Raw genomic sequence first — 19636 nt, forward strand, 5'->3', positions numbered from 1 at the left:
GTTGCTGAAATTTAAATCACTGGCTATCACTGAGAGAAAAGTAGTTTTGATAATTTACACCTTCTCAGGTGCATTCCGCTTAGCATTTCATTAAAAGGATTTACCCAAATGTATTTAATCAGTACATGTTATACCTAAGCACACATTATGCATACACGCACACCTCGGAGATATTGCAGACTCAAATGAGTATCACAATAAAGCCAGTCACATAAATTGTTCGGTTTCCCAGTACATATAAAAGTATGTTTACACTAGACTGTAGTTTGTTAATTGTGCAATAGAATTCTGTCTGAAAAAGCAATATACAGACCTTAATTTTAAACAGCTTTATTGCTTAAAATGCTAACCCTCATCTAAGCCTTCAGTGAGTCTAATTTTTTGCTGGTGGAGGGTCCTACCTCCACGCTGGTGGTGCTGACTGATCAGGGTGGTGTTTGCTGAAGGCTGGGGTGGCTGCAGAAATTTCTTAAAATGAGGCAAGAATGAAGTTTGCTGCATGGATTGGCTCTTCCTTTCATGAACCATTTCTCTGTAGCATGCAATTCCGTTCAATAGCATTATACCCACAAGAGAACTTCTTTCTAGAGTCAATGCTCTCCAACGCTGTCACTGCTTTATCAGCTAAGTTCATGTAATATTCTAAACCCTTTGTTGTAGTTTCAACAGTCTTCACAGCATCTTCACCAGGAGTAGAGTCAAAAAACACTTTCTTTGCCCACCAATAGAAGTAGCTCTTCATCCACTCAAGTTTTACCATGAGATTGCAGTAATTCAGTCCCATCCTCAGGCCCCACTTCTAATTCTAGCTCTCTTGCTGTGTCCACCACATCCTAAGATGCTTCCCCCGCTGAAGTTCTAAACCCCTCAAAGACATCCGTGCAGATTGGAACCAACTTCTTTCAAACCCCTGTGAATGTGGGTGTTTTGGCCTCTTCCCATTACTCATGAATGTTCTTAATGGCATCTAGAATGGTGAGTTTTTTCCACGAGGTTTTCAGTTTACTTTACCCAGATCCATCAGAGAAATCACTGTCTATGGCAGCTATAGCCTTATGAAATGTATTCCTTAAATAATAAGACTTGTGCTCGCTTTGGCAGCACATATACTAAAATTGGAACGATACAGAGAAGATTAGCATGGCCCCTGCACAAGGATGACAGGCAAATTCGTGAAGCGTTCCATATTTTTGATGTGGCACATATACACAAAGGAATATTACTCAGCCATAAAAAGAAACAAAATTGAGTTGTTTGTAGTCAGGTCGATGGACCTAGAGTCTGTCATACAGAGTGAAGTAAGTCAGAAAAAGAAAAACAAATATGCTAACACATATATATGGAATCCAAAAAAAAAAAAAAAAAGGTCATGAAGAACCTAGGGGCAAGACTGGAATAAAGAGGCAAACCTACTAGAGAATGGACTTGAGTATATGGGGAGGGGGAAGGGTAAGCTGGGACAAAGTGAGAGAGTGGCATGGACATATATACACTACCAAACGTAAAATAGATAGCTAGTGGGAAGCAGCCGCATGGCAGAGGGAGATCAGCTCAGTGCTTTGTGACCACCTAGAGGGATGGGATAGGGAGGTTGGGAGGGAGGGAGACACAAGAGGGAAGAGGTATGGGGACAGATGTATATGTATAGCTGATTCACTTTGTTGTAAAGCAGAAACTAACACACCATTGTGAAGCAATTATACTTCAATAAAGATGTTAATAAATAAATAAGTAATAAGACTTGAAAGTCTCCTTGATCCATGGGCTGCAGAATGGATGTTGTGTTAGCAGGCATGACAACAGTATTCGTCTCATTGTACAGCTCCATCAGAGCTCTTTGGATAACCAGATTTACTGTCAATGAGCAGAAATTTTATTTTTTTTGGACAAGCCACGTGGCTTACGGGATCATAGTTCCCCGACCAGGGACTGAACCTGGGCCCACAGCAGTGAAAGCACCAAGTCTTAACCACTGGACTGCCAGGGAATTCCCAGCAGTAATATTTTGAAAGATTTTTTTTTTTTTCCTGAGTAGTAGATCTCAACAGTAGGCTTAAAAATATTCAATAAACAGATGATCTGTCATCCAGGCTTTGTTGTTCCACTTACAGAGCACAGGCAGAGTAGATTTAGCATAACTCTTAAGGGCCCTGGGATTTTCAGAATGGTAAATAAATATTGGCTTCAACTTCAAGTCACCAACTGCATGAGCCCCTAAAAAGAGTCAGCCTGTCCTTTGGAGTTTTGAAGCCAGGCATTGACTTCTCCTCTCCAGCTATGAAAGTCCCAGATGGCATCTTCTTTCAATAGAAGGCTGTTTCATCTACATTGAAGATCTGTTGTTTCATACAGCCACTGTCATTAATTATCTTAGTTAAACCTTCTGGATAACTTGCTGCAGCTTCTACATCAGCACTTGCTGCTTCACTTTGCACTTTGTTGTTACACAGACATGGCTTCTTTCCTTAAACCTCATGAACCAACCTCTGCTAGCTTCAAAGTGTTCTTCTGCAGCTTCCTCGTCTCTCTCAGCCTTCACAGAATTGAAGAGAGTTAGGGCCTTGCTCTGGATTAGGCTTTGGTTCAAGGGAATGTTGTGGCTGGTTTGATGTTCCATCCAGACCGCTCACACTGTCTCCGTAGCAGCAAGACAGCTGTTTTGCTTTCTTCTCCTTCATGTATCCACTGCAGCAGCACTTTTAATTTCCCTCAAGAACTTCTTTTTTGCATTCATAACTTGGCTGTTTGGTACAAGAGGCCTAGTTTTTGACCTATCTTGGCCTTTTGACATGGCTTCCTCACTAAGCTTCATCCTTTCTAAATTTTGATTTAAAGTGAGAGACATGCAACTCTCCCTTTCACTTGAACACTTAGAGGCCATTGCAAGGTTATTAATTGGCCTGATTTCAATAATTTTGTGTCTCAGGCAATAGGGAGGCCCAAGGAAAGGGAGAGAAATGAGGGAAAGGCCAGTGAGTGGAGTAATCACATCAGACACAACATTTACTGATTAAGTTCACTGTCTTATGTGGGTGTGGTTTGTGGCATCCCAAAACAATGACAATAATAACCTCAAAGATCACTGATTACAGATCACCAAAACAAATATAATAATAATGAAACAGTTTGATGGACTGTGAGAATTACCAAAACGTGACACAGAGACACAAAGTGAGCAAATTCTGTGGGAAAAATGGGGCCAATGGATTTGCTCAACGCAGGGTTGCCTCCAACTTTCAATTTGTAAATAAGTGTGCTGTGAAGCTCAGTAAGGCAAAGGGCATCAAAACAAGGTGTATCTGTCTGCACATTATGAAGGACATTATGCAGATATGATAAAACATTTCTATGTGCATCACTGATCATTTCCTCGGTATATATTCCAAAAAGATACCAGGGTCTAAACATTTTTAAGATGCTTCACAACGGCTTCTAGAAAAGAGAGACATTTCAGAGAGAAGAGTCAGCAAAAAGGGGGATTCTACCGTAGAGATTCTACCGTAGAAAATGGAACAAACAAAATGAGCGAAAGAAACAGACACCTGCCACTGAAAGGGGAAGCAAATGGAGAAGGTGGATACTGAGCTTTGTGCACAGAAGCTGCGTCCCCAGGTGGACACGCCCTCTAGGATGGAACTCCAGACACTTCCATACCCATTCCTTATTGACTTTTCCTAAGTGAAGGCCGTCCCCATTCTCCATCTGCATAGTGTCACCCTCATCACTCGGTCCCCAAATGCCTCACCACCATCGCTGAATACCAAGCAGGTTAAAAGGAGAGAGGGACACCCTCCCCCTGACATTCCTGATGTCCCTTCTGCTCACAGGAAGAACCTGTAAGTGGTCCCTTGGCCACTCCAGCTGTAAGGGAGCCTTGGAAATGTACTCGTAATTCTTGGCAGCCACGTGTTGGGCTCAAAGTTCTATTGCTGTGGAAAAGATGAAGAATAAATATTTGAGACACTAAAGGTCTATTACAGGAACAGAAACAAACCTGGTAATGAAACAAAGCCAAGCAAATGATGCCTTGTCGTCGGTTTCTGGGTAGGAGGCGCTGTCTGTTCCCATACTCAGTAATCTTATACGTATTACAGTGTATAGAGAGCGCAAGTGTATGAAGAATTCTTTCTTATTGGATTAGGGGAGAAAATCCCTTTAATACCTGCAATGAGGAAGGAATTGCACTTTCTTGAAATGATGTTTAAAACAAAACAAAAATGCCCTCCTCTTCCTCTGAAAGCACTTTGACCACAAATTCACACCTTTGCACTTCTTTAACCCCAAATCGCCTCCTGTACAAAAGCCTCATTGGGGGAGCCCCTTCAGAAAAACCAACACACACTGTGACAACAGCATAGGTTAGAAAATCACAGCAAGTTTATTCATTGGCAAGAGACATAAAGAAAGCATTAAATGTTTGTGTTTCTAGGCTGCCAGCATAAACTTTTCAAAGTGTTTAAAGTGAATAACACCAAGAGCATAATTAGCTATCACATCTTAAAGAACCCAAACACAATTTATCAGCTTTAAAAAATATTTTCAACTGAAAGTACATCTTTACATAGGTACATATATTATGTATAAACCACCTACAGTTGTTTTGAAAAATAATATGATAGGATTAATAGAAACTTTATTATAATTTAAGAGTCCATGTGATAAACCTGTTAATGCCATAAATTTAATTATTTTGGGGGAAATGTCTTCTTTAGACACTTCCCTAAAATAATTCACAGATTCAATCTATCTTAGAACTGGAAGGAATTTTAAGTAATCACCTGGTTCAGTCAACTCCTAAAGACAAATGAAGAATCGCTATCACTTTTTAGATCAAATTACATGATGCTAAATGACTCATCCAAGGCCCCGTAACTATTAAGTTTCCTCTTTTCTCAGCTCTTTTTTTTTCCTAGCCAAACAGATCTCAACACTGATTTCACGTGTAACCATAAGACATTCAAGTGCAAGATAAATTCACCATTCCAGGATCCACTGTGCTTACTCAGTAAGATAAATTAAACCTGTCTGATGAAAATACACAACAAGCATTGCATTCAGCTTCTCGTCTTCAATTCTGATTAGTAAAGCACAGCCCCTACACTGAGGACAAACAAGACATAAACAGCAGTATAAGTACGTTGCTGGATTCGCTAAGTTTAATGCATCTTCTTCGGTGCAAAACACTCATTCTATCCAAAGCCATGTTTTCAGAGGAAAGAAGACGAAAGTAACTAAGCAGAATAGAATCCAAGGACTGTTGGTGTATTTGTATTCAGAGCATTGGCCTCTCAGGGGCTGTAAGCCTCAGACACAAGTCAGATGCCTTCTTGGTCAGTGTCCCCCACCCACAAGATGGGTCTGTGGGAGGGTCTTCCGACAGCCAGGACACACAGACACGTTCTTCGGGAGTGGTTGTCTCTAAGAATCGGGGCTGAGCTCACAAAGACAGAGTGTGATTGGACTAGGAGGAAACCAGCTCCGAGCACATCCCCAAGATCTCACCCGGGAGCCAGCAGTGCAGGTGCAGGAGAGGCTGGAGGAGCTTCTGCTGATCTGGAAGGTCTTCTCAGTTGCTTCTGTCCACCTCATGCTTTCTAGGGGAGACAACCCTTGGAAGGATTTGGTAGGGGTGTAGTTGAAGATCTGTTCCAAGAAAACGTTTGTTATACTTGGCAGAAAGCGATCACCGTCTCTCACTGGAATGTGCCCAGTCTCAGTCCCGATGGGTCCATCGGGCAGAAGTGAGAACAGTGGTTCAGGTAAAATCAAAATGTCCCACCTTCTGCCACACGACAAGCTCATGCAACTGAAATCTGGGAAAACTGCATAACCAGTCGTGGGCTTAGATGTATCAAACAACATCAAATCTAGTAAAATGTGTCTCCTGGACCAGAGGAACTACAATTAATTGCAATTATTTTGGATCTCGCTTAACACCATCTGGAGGACCCTTTCTCTTGAAGGGCTGGCATCAACCACGTGGCAGCCAGGGTTCTCCATCCGCTGGTAGGACACTTCTACCCTGGAGACAGGCAGAATGAAAAGAGTTGGCCCATTTGTTAACACGGCTCTTTACGCAAATGTTATTTTCCTACCATAATATAGACAGCTTGAAGCCAGGTCCCCATCTGGTTTATCGCACTTCCGCCACCCAGGCAACTCGCTTTGCATACAGCAGACATCCGATACATTTAGTTTCATAAGTGAGAAATTAATAATACTGTTTAATAGCGTGCATTTACTCAAAACCTTTTATCTGCCGAGCATTAGCATCCTGCGTGGTCTTCTCATTTCATATTCAGAGTAACTTCAGGAGGACAATCAATGTCATCCACCCCCACTTTGCAGAGAAAGGAGCAAAGGCTCAAAGAGATTAACTAAGTTGCCCAATGGCAAATTCCTCCAGAGTCTGCGCCCTGAAGGATTTCACAGAAGCCAGAGGTCCTTGGCATATACATTGTTTTCGCTTAGGAGTCTTCTACAATCGCACTAGAATTCTACCTCTCCTTCCAGTCTTAGCTAGCCTTGGTGTGTACAGAATAGCCAGGGCTGATTTGAAACAGGAGGGAAGTGGGCAGGGCACAGCCTTTGAAAGAACGACATAGCCCGAGGACATGACATAAACTGATGAGAACCAAATGGGCCCAAGATGGCAGACAAGTCAAGTTCCACTGGACCTCAGTATACGCTCACTGTGACAAATCAGCAGGCTAAATGACACACCCACAGGCACCATGACAGTTCCAAAGTCTACCATAAGGATCAAAAAGCGGGTGGTGGCCCAGCTCCTGGAAATCCCCACCCCCTCCTGAAATAGCTGGAATATTCCTCCCACTCATGAGCCTATGAAATTACCCACCCCTATAAAAACTGACAACCCCATATCCTGGTGCCTTTCTCACCTTCTGAGATGGCCCACAGTTTGACTGTGGAATGTGTTTCTCTAAATAAATCCACTTCTTACCTATCACTCTGTCTGTCACTGAATTCTTTCTGTGATGAGACATCAAGAACCTGAGCGTCATTAAGTCCTGAAACCAGGTGTGTGATCTCAGTTGGAGACTGTGGGTTTTGGCCGGGTTCAAGTCCCAGCCTCTTGGGTTCAAATCCCAATCTGAGGTGCATGGTTTCAGATTATATGACCAAAGCTCTAGAGCTTTGCGGTTAAAACAAGCACCCGGACTCAGCCATATAAAAGAACGAAATAATGCCATTTGCAGCGACATGGATGGACCTAGAGATTGTTACACTGAGCGAAGTCAGACAGAGAAAGACAAATACCATACGATATCGCTTCTATGTGGAATCTAAAAAAAAAAATCGTACAAATGAACCTACTTACAAAACAGAAATAGACTCACAAATGTAGAAGAGAAAGTTATAGTTACCAGTGGGTAAGGGGTGGGAGGGATAAACTGGGAGATTGGGAGTGACATATACACACTACTATATATAAAACAGTTAATTAATAAGAGCCTACTGTATAGCACAGGGAACTCTACTCAATGCTCTATAATGACCTATATGGGAACAGAATCTAAAGAAGAGTGGATATATGTATATGTATAACTGATTCAGTTTGCTGTACAGCAGAGACTAACACAACATTGTAAATCAACTATACTCCAATAAAAATTATTAAAAAAGAAAAAGTCCTCAGAGTAGATGGTGAGAAATGGAATATTTCCCGCCATTATCAGTAAACAAAGGATGTCCCAGTCATCAGCGATTGCAGCCACCACGGCTGGTGAGCTGGTGAGCCCTGAGGGAACTCAGGGAGGAAAAGAATACCTGCCATCTAGCAGCCATCACACTGCAGCCACTCCCTAACGTGAGCCCTGAGGGAACTCAGGATGGGAAAGCACAGGATACTGGCCCCAGATAGCTGAGGTGCTTTCAAAGGAATGATTTCAGTGACCCCAGACTCTTGCATCTTCCCACACACAGAAAAAACGCTAAATTCCTTAACTTGACTTATCTGGTTTTCTTTAACAATAATCTTCTGACATTCAGACTACCTGTCCTTTGTTGCAAAACTCTTATGTGTCCTAGCTCTCCTGTCACCTCCTCGGAGCAGTTCTCTCAGGGTTACTTGAGATGCTGCCTCCCGGGCTTGAAGTCCTAAAAATTCCCGCCAAATAAAACACAACTCTCAACTTTTAGGCTGTGAATATTTTTTAGTCGACAATGGTCTGGGGCCATAGCTCTGCCTCACCACCTACCAGCTAGGAGAACATGCCACATTTCTTTCCCACCTGTGCCTCAGTTTCCTCATCTGTGAAGCGAGGACGGAAATAATGCCTTCCTTGCAAGTTTGCCGTGAAGTTTAACTGAATTAATACTAACCAGTCAATCCTTTGACATGGTTTCTCTGCACACAGCTGAGTGGTTAATTATTTATGTTATAACAGCATTAAGTTAGGATAACAGTGTATCAGTGTTTATTTATGTAAACAATTCTGCTTTGGCTTTTCAAACCAGTCCTACAGAAGTAATTTAGTCAGCCGTGAAGCAGTAAGATGGTCCGGACACTCCTGCTATTGTGTTCATAGCTTTCTAATGAAAATGAAAGCACTGCCTTAAAATCAGAAAGGTCTTGAATTTAAACCCAGTTCTACTACTCAGTAGATATGCAAGTTGTAGACAAATCACTTAATCTTTGAGCCTCAGTTTTATAAACTGTGAAGTACAGCTAACATTGTCCTTGCAAGGGTTACAGAGCATCAGAAGTAAAATGCCCGACACACAGTGAGCCCCTAACGGGTAAAAGTCACTGTGAGGCCGTCAGACAGTGCTTGGGACCATTCTGTACGACGACCCAGAAAAGTGTATTGTCTCACTCAGGTTCATGCTGGTGCTGGCACAGCCAGGACTAGAAAGACTAGGAAGGAGGTCTGATCCCCAGTCAGATATCCTGTGGCTATAAAACCACCACGCAGTGGCCCCATGGAACAATCCCATTGAAAGGAGTGAATCTAACTTGGAGGATACTGCCTCTCAGGTTTGGAAAATGGGAACCGTGTCATGTCCTCCACTTTACCAGAGTCAGGGCTGTTTCTGGATCGTCGCCACAGCCAGGGACCCCTGCCCCTCACATGGCATCGGGACACCTACTTTTGACGAAATATGCTGTTGGCCTCCAGTTCAGCCTCCTCCTTGGTCTTCTCCATGCCCCGGCCCTCGATCCTCTGCATCCTCTCCTCGGGACTCACGGTGAGCAACAGGACCAGGTCGGGTTTGAGCAGGTCCCTGGGCCACTGGTATATAGGGTGATGGGCAGGAGGCAGGTGCTGGAGACCCCCACTTACCTCAGTGGCTATGGCGTAGGTGGCCGTGCTGTGCCAGTACCTGAGAAGGAAAGCGGTAGTGAGTTCCCCGTCCACAGAGGAAGTCAAGGGAGCACCTGAAAACCAGCTGCTGAGGACGCTGAAACCAGAGATGGCTCTGCTGAACTTGTCCTAGTACTGTACACATTAAAGAGGTAAAACTAAATCTTATTTTTTAAAGTATTTATAAAATGTAAAAAGAAGTTAAAATCAACAACCACAATAAGAATCAGGTGCACACCACCCAGAGCTCCATTTACTCAGTTAAAACTGCATGTATTGTGAGACTACTCTGTTGCCTTGGCCTTGCAGGATGCTTTCTTTTGTGATGGCAGGTTGGCATGGGATGGTAGATTTGTTCGGTAGTCCACTGGTATTTAATGCTGTATCTTGGCCAAACAAAAATCTGCAGGCCCATTCAGTTCCTACAATGTTTTAAAACTGAACTTGCTGGGCTTCCCTGGTGGTGCAGTGGTTGAGAGTCCACCTGCTGATGCAGGGGACACTGGTTCATGCCCCGGTCCGGGAAGATCCCACATGCCACGGAGCGGCTGGGCCCGTGAGCCATGGCCGCTGAGCCTGTGCGTCCGGAGCCTGTGCTCCGCAACGGGAGAGGCCACAACAGTGAGAGGCCTGCGTAACACGCACACACACAAAATAAAAAACTGAACTTGCTGACAAGACATGGAAACAACCTAAACGTCCAACAACAGAGGAATGGATAAAGAAGATGTGGTACATATATACAATGGAATACTACTCAGCCATAAAACAGAATGAAATAATGCCATTTGCAGCTACATGGATGCAACTAGAGATTATCATACTAAGTGAAGTAAGTCAGAAAGAGAAAGAAAAATACCATATGATATCACTTATACGTGGAATCTAAAATATGACACAAATGAACCTGTCTATGAAACAGAAACAGACACAGAGAACTGACTAGTGGTTGCCAAGGGGGTGGAGTTTGGGAGGGATGGAGTGGGAGTTTGGGATTAGCAAATGCAAACTATTATATATAGAGTGGATAAACAACAAGATCCTACTGTAGAGCAAGGGAATTATATTCAATATCCTGTGATAAACCATCATGGAAAAGAATATTAAAAAAAGAATGTAAATATATATATAACTGCATCACTTTGCTGTATGGCAAAAATTAACACAACCTTGTAAATTGACTTCAATTTTTAAAATAAATAAATGAAAAATTTTTTAAATTGGACTTGCTGATGAAATCTGCATTCTAGGAACCCTGGATAGGAGGCCTTTGTCTTTCCCAGCTCTCCACTCATCCAACTGCAACTGTATGGATCAGAAAGAGAAATAAACCCAGACAAAATCTCTGAAACTCTGTGAATGTCCTCCCTGAGTGACAGCGGTCACTCTTGACTGGCTGATCTTAAAAAATGCTTTGAGGAGAGGAAAAGAAAATCACAACCATCAAAGAAAATCAAATCAGCCCACTCTTTCAAAAAGCCCAATGGGGCTTCGCTGGTGGCGCAGTGGTTGAGAGTCCGCCTGCCAATGCAGAGGACACGGGTTCGTGCCCTGGTCCGGGAAGATCCCACATGCTGCGGAGCGGCTGGGCCCGTGAGCCATGGCCACTGAGCCTGTGCTCCGCAACGGGAGGGGCCACAACAGTGAGAGGTCCGCACATGGCAAAAAAAAAAAAAAAAGCCCAATGGCTTTCCACCACCTGCCAGAAAACATTCAGCCTCCATCTAAGACACAGCCTCTTCCCAGTGTGGACCCAGGCACGTTCTTCCGTGGGGGTCTGTCTTCACACTTTTCCTCCGGCTGGAATGAGGGTCTCAGGCAGCAAAGTGCCTCCTCTTCCTTCTGCAGGCCATGCAGAGGGAGACCCCAGCAGAATTCACTGTTTCCTCCTCTGGGCTCTCTATGCCCTTCATACTCAGCTCTACTGAAGGACTTATTCTAAATTAGAGCCAGTTGTGTACAAGTTTCTCTCTTTCATCTCCTCCATTAGATAATTCATTTTTCAGTCATCTCTGTGTTCCAAAATCTGAAACCAGCATCTGGCACACAATAGGTATGCAACTAATAATGTTTTTTGGATGTAGGAATAAATGAATTAGAATTATTTTATTGATTGGCATAGTTTATTACACTCTTGCCCTGTTCATGTCATATTCCAATTTTAAGTGACGAAATGCACAACTCCAAATCCAGTATCAAAGGACTAACACCTACGAAAACATTTATGAAACAATTATAAACATCCCAATGTCGAGAGGCACCCATGGCCCCATCCTTGTCTGTATTTTCAATTTACTGCCTGTACTGTTTTAAAATCCTAAATTCTTAATCACTTTAGGTTTAAACTGCTTTTCACAGTGAAAAGGACATACTGGTCCTTTATCTACAAAATAAATGCAGAGTGTTATCCAAGCTGTGTATTGTTTTACTCTCTGCCACCTACTTGCTTTGTGTACATTGGTTAAGTCTCAAATTCCTCTTCTGGAAAATGAAAATCATGAAAGCTTTGTTTTCCTCCCATAGTTTTTACAAAAATAGTCAAGTGCTTTTTAAAAATGTATCACACTTGAATTGGGAGATTGGGATTGACATATATACACTAATATGTATAAAATGGGTAACTAATAAGAACCTGCTGTATAAAAAAATATCTAATATCATTCATTCTTCAAAGCCCTTTTCCACCTCCAAAAGCGTGGCCAGTGTAGCTGCTAGCGCCTTGAATTCTGCCTGGGGCCATTCCTATGTATCACTTACCAGACTTTTAATCACTCACAAACTTGTACCTTCACCTTCTCAACCAGATACATCTTGTCTCCCAAGCTGAATAAACCCAAGCAGGTCCAGGTTTTCTTCTTCTTGGCAACAAAACTACAATTTACACTGCATTTTGCACACGTGCCGTGTTCACTGAATTAAATACTTAGCTATGAATACAGAGGCTGATATCATCTAAATGTAAAAAGCCTTCTTTATTGTAGAAAAACTATCAGCAAGAATAGATTTTTTAAAGGTAATGAGGGTGATTAAGTTGCCAACCTTAACCGCAGTCACTATCAAAAATTATTCCATCTCCCTTCTTTTTTCAGCTAGATGATGGTGTTGTCTAAAATGGATTTCCTTAAAATCTTTAAACATGAACAAAACCCATCCAGACAACAAATAACTGCGCTTTTCTTCTCATCTGACAAGGTGATCTAGCATTAGCTCTTTAAAGAAACAAAATTGCAGACAATTCACAGACATAAAGAAGAAAAATCAGGGAAGAATGGGAGCCCTGTTCTGCAAAGCCAGAGTTCTCTCACTGACAACACTGCTGCTCATTTTAAATAATCATACCCTCTGGCCATCAATTTCAGACTCATTATTTAGTATTCTCCATTCCTGCCATAGGGAAACCACATTAGCTCAAATCAAATGCAATTTGTTGACACATTATACATCACTTATAAAATAATGCTTTATATTTTTATGGCAATGTGCTGTTTTCAAAGCACGTCCACCTTCATCAACTCATTGGATATTCACCACAAGTCTTTTAATTTTTATTCTGTATTGGAGTATACTTGATGAATAACGTTGTGTTAGTTTCAGGTGTACAGCATGGTGATTCAGTTATACATATACATGTATCTGTTCTTTTTTCAAATTCTGGTCAGCAGGGAAGGGATAAAGAATATCATCTTTGAAGAGATTAGGAAACAGGATGCAGAGAATAAGTGTCTACCTACATGCAGAAACCCGTGCTGCTCCAGGATTTTTGGAAATCCTAGGAAGTAATGTGCCTTATGAAGTCACACTTTATTAGGAAAAGCCTAGTCTATCTCCTTGAAATAAAGAGAGACTAACAAAATATATATATATATATATATATATATATATATATATATATATCAATATGGTAAATCCAAGGAGTTTAACAATAGGGTGGATCCCACAGGTGAAGAAGTCCCACAAAGGAAAGCAATGTCTTACCCTTGTCTAGGATTCCTTGTAACTTGCCAACTTTGAAATCACTATCTTGCCATCCCCAAAGTTAAGAGTACCCACTGGCATTATAGCTTAGATGACAGCAAAGGCCTTCTAACTACTTTGTACGGTTTTCATCTTCCCCACCACCACTCAGCACCACACACTTTTTCTTAGGTCCAGTCACCTTTCCCCAGGCTTCCCACGCCTCAGACCACTCTGCTTCTTCGTCCCATAAATATCAAGCCCCTTGCTTTGGGGAAGGCAGATTTGAGATGTGTTCTGCCGTCTCCTTGCTTGGCGGCCTTATGAATGAACCCTTTCTCTGCTGCAAACAAGAGTCTCAGTGTTCGGCTTGGGGAACATCGAACCTGGTTTGGTAACACACGTGGGCACCAAAGTTGTGTAAAAGAATGGTCATGGCAACAGGGACGATTCTCACAGGTGGCGTGAAGGAAGGCAGATGCAAACAGCAGTCAATGTCTACCTGCTTGTAGAGACAGTTCAAGAACACGCAGAACTAACCTGCGGTGACGGAGTCAGGGTCATGGTTCCCACGGGCGGGAGGATGGGTCGTGACTGGGAGGGAAGGAACTTACCGGGTGGAGTAAGGTTCTAAGTCACGACCTGGGTGCAGGATGTACTTGAACATGTTCACTTTTTAAAATTCCTTGAGATTTCCATTTATAATTAGTGCTCTTCCCTGAACACTTGTCAGGTTTCAGTGCAACTGCTCATCTTTCCAAAAATAAGTCAAATTGCAGCAAGAACAAGATGTACACTGGAGTCATGTTAAGGACGAATGCAGCTGCAACTGAAGCCCTTTGGTACTCCCCACCAACTGCATCTCTCTCTCTTTCCCAGGGGACAGCACTCTCCTAAATTTGGTGCTCAACATCCTTCCATCCCTTTTTTGGTATTATGTTTTGTATTATTTTGCATGTGTTCTACTGAATATCTTTCTGCAAGTTGATTCCTTTCATTTGAAATTATAGTTTTGTAACTTAGGCACATTGATGCATCCTACGAGTGCATATGGCTGTCCGGTGCTCCATTTTATAAGTATATGCCAGTATTAACTTACCCTTTCTTCTGCTGATGCCTTTGGTTTTTCAAGTTTTTCAATATTATGAACAAAGCTGAAACAAACTGTATTTCTTCAGGAAGTGGAAGCAATCTTCTCAAATTGCTCCCCAAGTCACCCTATAGGTGCCCACTCCCACCAGCACCATGTGAGTTTCTATCAATCCACATCACCTCCAACTCTGGGCTATCAGACTTTTCTAATGAGTTCTCACCAACCTGATGAGAGTAAAACGGGCTCTCATCATCGTTTGAATTTCCATTCTTAGTAGGACTTGCCTGCCATTCCCTTTGTCCATTTTTGCAGCACTTTTAAGCTACTTCTTATATATGAAATTTCAAAATATAACTCAGCTTCTGTCACTCCATTATCTGAAACCTCCCAAAGGCCCCCCTCTGCACTCAGAACAAATTCCACACTCTTTTGTCACAGCCACAGACCCTGCTGACCTGTCTCTGCCTTTTTATCCATCCAGAAAGCAGCCCCTCGTCCACATGTTTTCCTCACGATGGCCTGTTTCTAGCCCTGGAATGTGTTCGCATTTTCCCGTCTCTACACTTTGCTTTTGCTGACCCCTCTCCCACAAAGCTTTTACTCCAGGATTTTCAGGTGTGTCTCTCTTTGGTCATTCAGGGCTCAGACCACTGGTACCCCCTCACGCAGGCCTTCCTAAGTCACATCTAGTGGGGGGTTAGCCATCCTCCACCACACGACCTTGATCTCTCCTCTTTATACTATTTATCACTCTCTGATATTACCTTATGTATCTGTATGCTTGATTATTACCTTCTCCTTCAACAGAATGTTTGCTCCATGAAAGCAGGGCACTGCCTAGCTCATTTACCACCGAATCCTCTAAATTGAGAACTGTCTTTGGCAAATGGTAGATGCCCAATATATGTTTGTTGAATAAGCCAATAAACAAATGAACCACCGAAAGCTTGATTTGTGAAGCAGAGAGTTTTGTTAATATCCCCCATATGCTATTTCTAGCTCTGTCACTTTGGCAAGTTACTTAACTTTTCTAAGACCTGTGTTTCTCATCAGTAATTTTAGTATCTATGTAGTAGTTGTTCCAGATGTTAGTATAGTATGTATAATGTCTTTAGGAAAATGCCAGCCAATGGTGTGATTAATAAATCATAGACATTATTCCTGTTATTATGATAATACACTTTGTCTTAAACACTGTTGTGTACTTGCATGTATATGTACACACACACACACACACACACACACACACACACACACACACACACTACTCATATGTTAGGAAGAAAATGCCGAATTCAACGCATCTTTATACCCACCTGTCTACAATCACAGGCGATTTGGTAGATTCTTTAGCTATTTCAGAAGCCACGATATAATTGCCCAAAGAGTAAAAAGCTCTTCTAATGATAGTTGGTTCATCATCAAAGATTTTCCTCCACTGGCTGATGCAAGAGGGTGGTGACTTCAAGAGAACAGCCTTGAGTGAATCTGAAACTGACTGGGTCACAGTGGTTTTACCTGCAGGTCGGATACAAAATGCAGCACATCTTAACCACAGCCACGGTATCACTCCCAAAAGTTAACATTGATGCCAGAGCAAAGACATTCTTTCCACCTGTTACCAGAAGGAGTTGATTAAATAATACAGTTCTTTACAAACAGTTGCCAACCCTTGGGAATTCAGGATTCCTGTTTGGTGTGAGAATGCTTGAAAGTAAAAAACAAATGGTCATCTCGTTTACAGACTAATGATAAACTCTGCTATCAGCTTCCAGGAACTCACTCCTCCCATCACGCCTCATCTGACTCAGGAAGGAGACTCACAGGGAACCCCATGACCCTGTGGTTCTCCCAGATCCACCCTGTCCTTGGGTATTCCCTGTGGCCCTTGGAGCCACCCTTTTCCTGCTGTCGTGTGTTGGACTAAGTGTGGGCACGTCCACTGTATCCTGACGCCTATTTGGCAGCTCCAAAGGCTTCTGCCCTCCACTCCCTAGCTCTTCCACACTTTGTTTCCACAGGGGCCTCTGAACTGCCTGCAGTTCCTGGACACACCAGGCCGGTTTGGGTCCCCAGCTTCACCCTGCTGTTTCTTCTGTCTGGAGGCTCTCTCCTGCCTTCCTCACCCGACCAACTCCTGTCCTACTGAAAGCCCAGTCCAGGATCCATCCTTCCAAGGTCTCCCGGACTGTGACCGCCCCTCATCTCCCACACCGAGGCTGTACCCAGTGCCCTCCCATGTTCACCGGAGCACCTGAGGCTCCCCCCACCTTACGGGGATGGATAACGGAAGTTATCTATCTTTGTGTCCCAGGCCAGCCTTGCTCCGTGCCTGGCACACGACAGAGGCTCACAGGAGGCTTATGAATTGAACCCTGTATAAAGTTTTGTGTGTCAACAATTGTCTATTCCTACAACTCACTGCCTGTAACTAGAAGGTAATATTCTCTTACCTGTGGCATCCAGGCCTTCAATGACAATAACGGGGAACTTTCCCTTCTGGACCTGCTCTGGGCACTGGTCAAGCAGGTCCAGCACAGCCCGGGCTTCAGGAATGAAGGATGTACACTGTAAAAGAACGTCCGTGCATCAGCAGCAAAGCGACGGGGCCCTGGCAGAAGCTACATCTAATTGCTGAGAAGAAGACCGCACAATGCTACTAAGGCATAAGCTATGTTTGGCGCCATGCCAAAATGTGAAGTATTTTGAACCTGAGCAAGGGCTGCCTTGCTTTATTTTGTCCCGCGTAGCTGAGGCTCAAAAAGGCCGTAACTGTCGGGACCACCCAGCCTGCAACTCTCATGGACCAGCTTCCCCCAGAGGAGGAAGGGCAGAAAAGACGTATAATTGCAAAGCAGTGTCACGTAGCGACAGTGGAACCATGGGCCCTGTGTGTCACAAATGTGGGAAATCAGCCACACTGTAGGCTCCAAAGAAAGCAGTCAGCATCCCGTCCTTTGCTAAGCTCTTGGGGGCTCAGAAGAGTGGCAAGCACTGCAATCACCAAGCGGGTAGGGCGGCGTCTCCGGGAGATTCCAGGTTTTGAACCGTGCATGACCTCATGTGTACTCACAGCACCTCTACAGAGAGGCCCAGACATGTATTTTCTTCTTACGTGCTTACTCTGAGCCAGGCAACAGTCTAAGTGCTTTCACAGTATTAACTTGGCCACTGTTGAGGAGAACCCTGTGAGCGTGCTACCGTTATTAACCCCATCTACGGATCAGGGAAACCAAGGCAAAGAAGCATGTTTAATAAACTCACTGAAAGTAACACAGGTAATACATGCCAGAGTTTGGATTCAAACCCAGGTCTTGCAATCTTAACCACTCGGAAATACTATCCCAGGGCTCATACAAAGTATCTAAGACCCATAGTGCAGCCTAGGGACCTGCCCAGGCTGCACTCAGGCAGAATCTTAGCTGTCCCGCACCGCACCGAGCACCTCTTGTGGGTCAGATGCTTCCCTGTCCTAACACTGCAAGGCAGGTATTTTACAGATGAAAAGGCACAAAGCAACACGGAGTAGCCGAGGGTCTGGGTGGCAGCCAGTAAGCAAGCAGGCACCGCTTAATCTAAGTTTCTTAAAACCCCAAGCTCATGCCCTTTCTCTACACCCCGACCTCCCGGAACAGGGTCCTCACTTCCAAGATGGCATTGCCTTCCCTGTACCCAGCGGCACCCCCCCACCCCCACCTCGGGAACCGCCAGCGCGGGAGCCGCACCGCTCCGGTTGGGATTTCAGTTTCCCCCATGGGGTTGGGGGTCCCTGGCGAGCAAGAATCTGGAAAGAGCCACGGTGTCTAAACAGAGGCTGGCCCACCGGCGACCTTCACCACCAGATTTGCGCTCGGGAGTAAAGCAACTCCCTGGCAAAGGGAGGTCTGGACAGGCCAGCCCCGCGGAGAGCGCACGGTGTCCACTTCCCTGGCCTGGGGGATCCACCCTGAGCGCTGGGAAGAGATCCAACTCTTACCGCCTCCAGAACGGCGCGGGCGGCCTCCCGGCAGGGGAAGACCCCGGAGCTAGGCAGGTCCGGCACCACCGGGTGCAGCACGGGCTCCGGCACGGGCACGACGCGCTCGCGGCCCAGCTGCCGCCACCCCAAGCCGTCCTGCCGTTCCCACGGGAGCTGCCACAGCCGGCAGAGCGGGTCGCCGGAGAACTCGGCCAGGCGCGGGCGCGGAGCCTCCGGGCAAGCATCCAGCAGTGCCAGCAGAGCGCTCCGGGTGTCGGGGCTGTCGCGGGGGTCGCAGAGAAGGAAGCCGTGCTGCAGGCCCCCCGCCCCGCCGCCCGGGCGGTAGCACAGCAGGCGGCGCAGCTGGCACCGCCGGAAGGGGCCGCGCCGCAGCTGGTGCAGCAAGCGCTGGTGCAGCCGGGCCGCGCGCACCCGGGCCGCGCAGCCCGCGCTCCCGGCCACCGGCACGCTCAGAGAGTAGCTGCGGCCCGGGGGGCCCAGGAGCGCGGCCACGCCGGGGTCGGGGCGCGCGCCCGGGTCCTCGTCGCCCACTGCGAAGTGAGCCAGGGTGCAGCCGGGCAGCTCCAGCGCGAAGCAGCGCGGCGGCGCCATGGCCCGACCGCAGGCCCCGCGCCGCAGCCCCGAGAGACGCGCGAGCAGCAGTGGGGCGCGCGGGCGGCGGCCAAAGACCATGGGCACCTCCCGGTCCCGCCCCGCGCGTCGAAAACGAAACCCGGGACTCGGCGGGCGGCGCCGCGGGGAAAAGCGAAAGCGAAGCGGCGGCGGCGGCGGCGGCGGCGGCGGCGGCGGCGGCGGGGGGGCGGCGGCGGGGGAAGCGGGCGGGGCCCTGGATGGGGCGCCCTCCCCGGCCTCCGCTTCCGCCTCCGCCTCGCCGCGAGGTCGCGCCGGGAGCAGGCAGCTGCCGGGAGGGGATTCCCGCAGGGGCCGGGCCGCAGGCTGCCGCCGATGGGGACCCGCGCTGCGATCGATGGGGAGCGGGCAGGGGGTGCCAGGCCCCGTTTGAATAATTCCTGGGAGTGTGTGTGTGTGTGTGTGTGTGTGTGTGTGTGTGTGTCTCACCTGCGCCACCACGCTCACCGGCTCTTGCTCGCTCTCTGGTACCGCCGACGCCTCACCTGGGGTCGCCTTGCGGGCCTCGCAGACGCGGCCGCTCGCGACCCCAGCCCTGCGCCCCGAGCGCCCTCCCCGCCCGCGCCCGGACTCCAGGCCTGGGAGCCGCTGTAGCGTTTTCACCCCGCTTTGCACACGCTTTCCCCTCTTTTGGAATTAACCCCTCCTTTT

The 19636-nt window shown here is 45.9% G+C and overlaps 1 protein-coding gene and 1 non-coding gene across 2 annotated transcripts; one reads left to right on the top strand and one right to left on the bottom strand.

Annotated features, from left to right (window-relative positions):
• The first annotated feature begins 1085 nt into the window (after positions 1 to 1085).
• Positions 1086 to 1192, top strand: LOC116764825. The gene has a single exon (XR_004353034.1). It is a non-coding gene; the product is annotated as a U6 spliceosomal RNA (small nuclear RNA).
• A 3163-nt stretch (positions 1193 to 4355) lies between these two features.
• Positions 4356 to 19141, bottom strand: CMPK2 (cytidine/uridine monophosphate kinase 2). The gene is made up of 5 exons (XM_032653265.1): positions 18353 to 19141; positions 16830 to 16944; positions 15693 to 15894; positions 9115 to 9348; positions 4356 to 6022 (listed from the first exon to the last, which is right to left on the bottom strand). The coding sequence occupies exons 1-5, from the start codon at positions 19025 to 19027 to the stop codon at positions 5905 to 5907; spliced, it is 1344 nt and encodes a 447-aa protein (XP_032509156.1). The 5' UTR covers positions 19028 to 19141; the 3' UTR covers positions 4356 to 5904.
• Between the last annotated feature and the right edge of the window lie 495 nt (positions 19142 to 19636).

The sequence above is a fragment of the Phocoena sinus genome, chromosome 13 (genome assembly GCF_008692025.1).
Source record: "Phocoena sinus isolate mPhoSin1 chromosome 13, mPhoSin1.pri, whole genome shotgun sequence".
NCBI lineage: Eukaryota > Metazoa > Chordata > Mammalia > Artiodactyla > Phocoenidae > Phocoena > Phocoena sinus.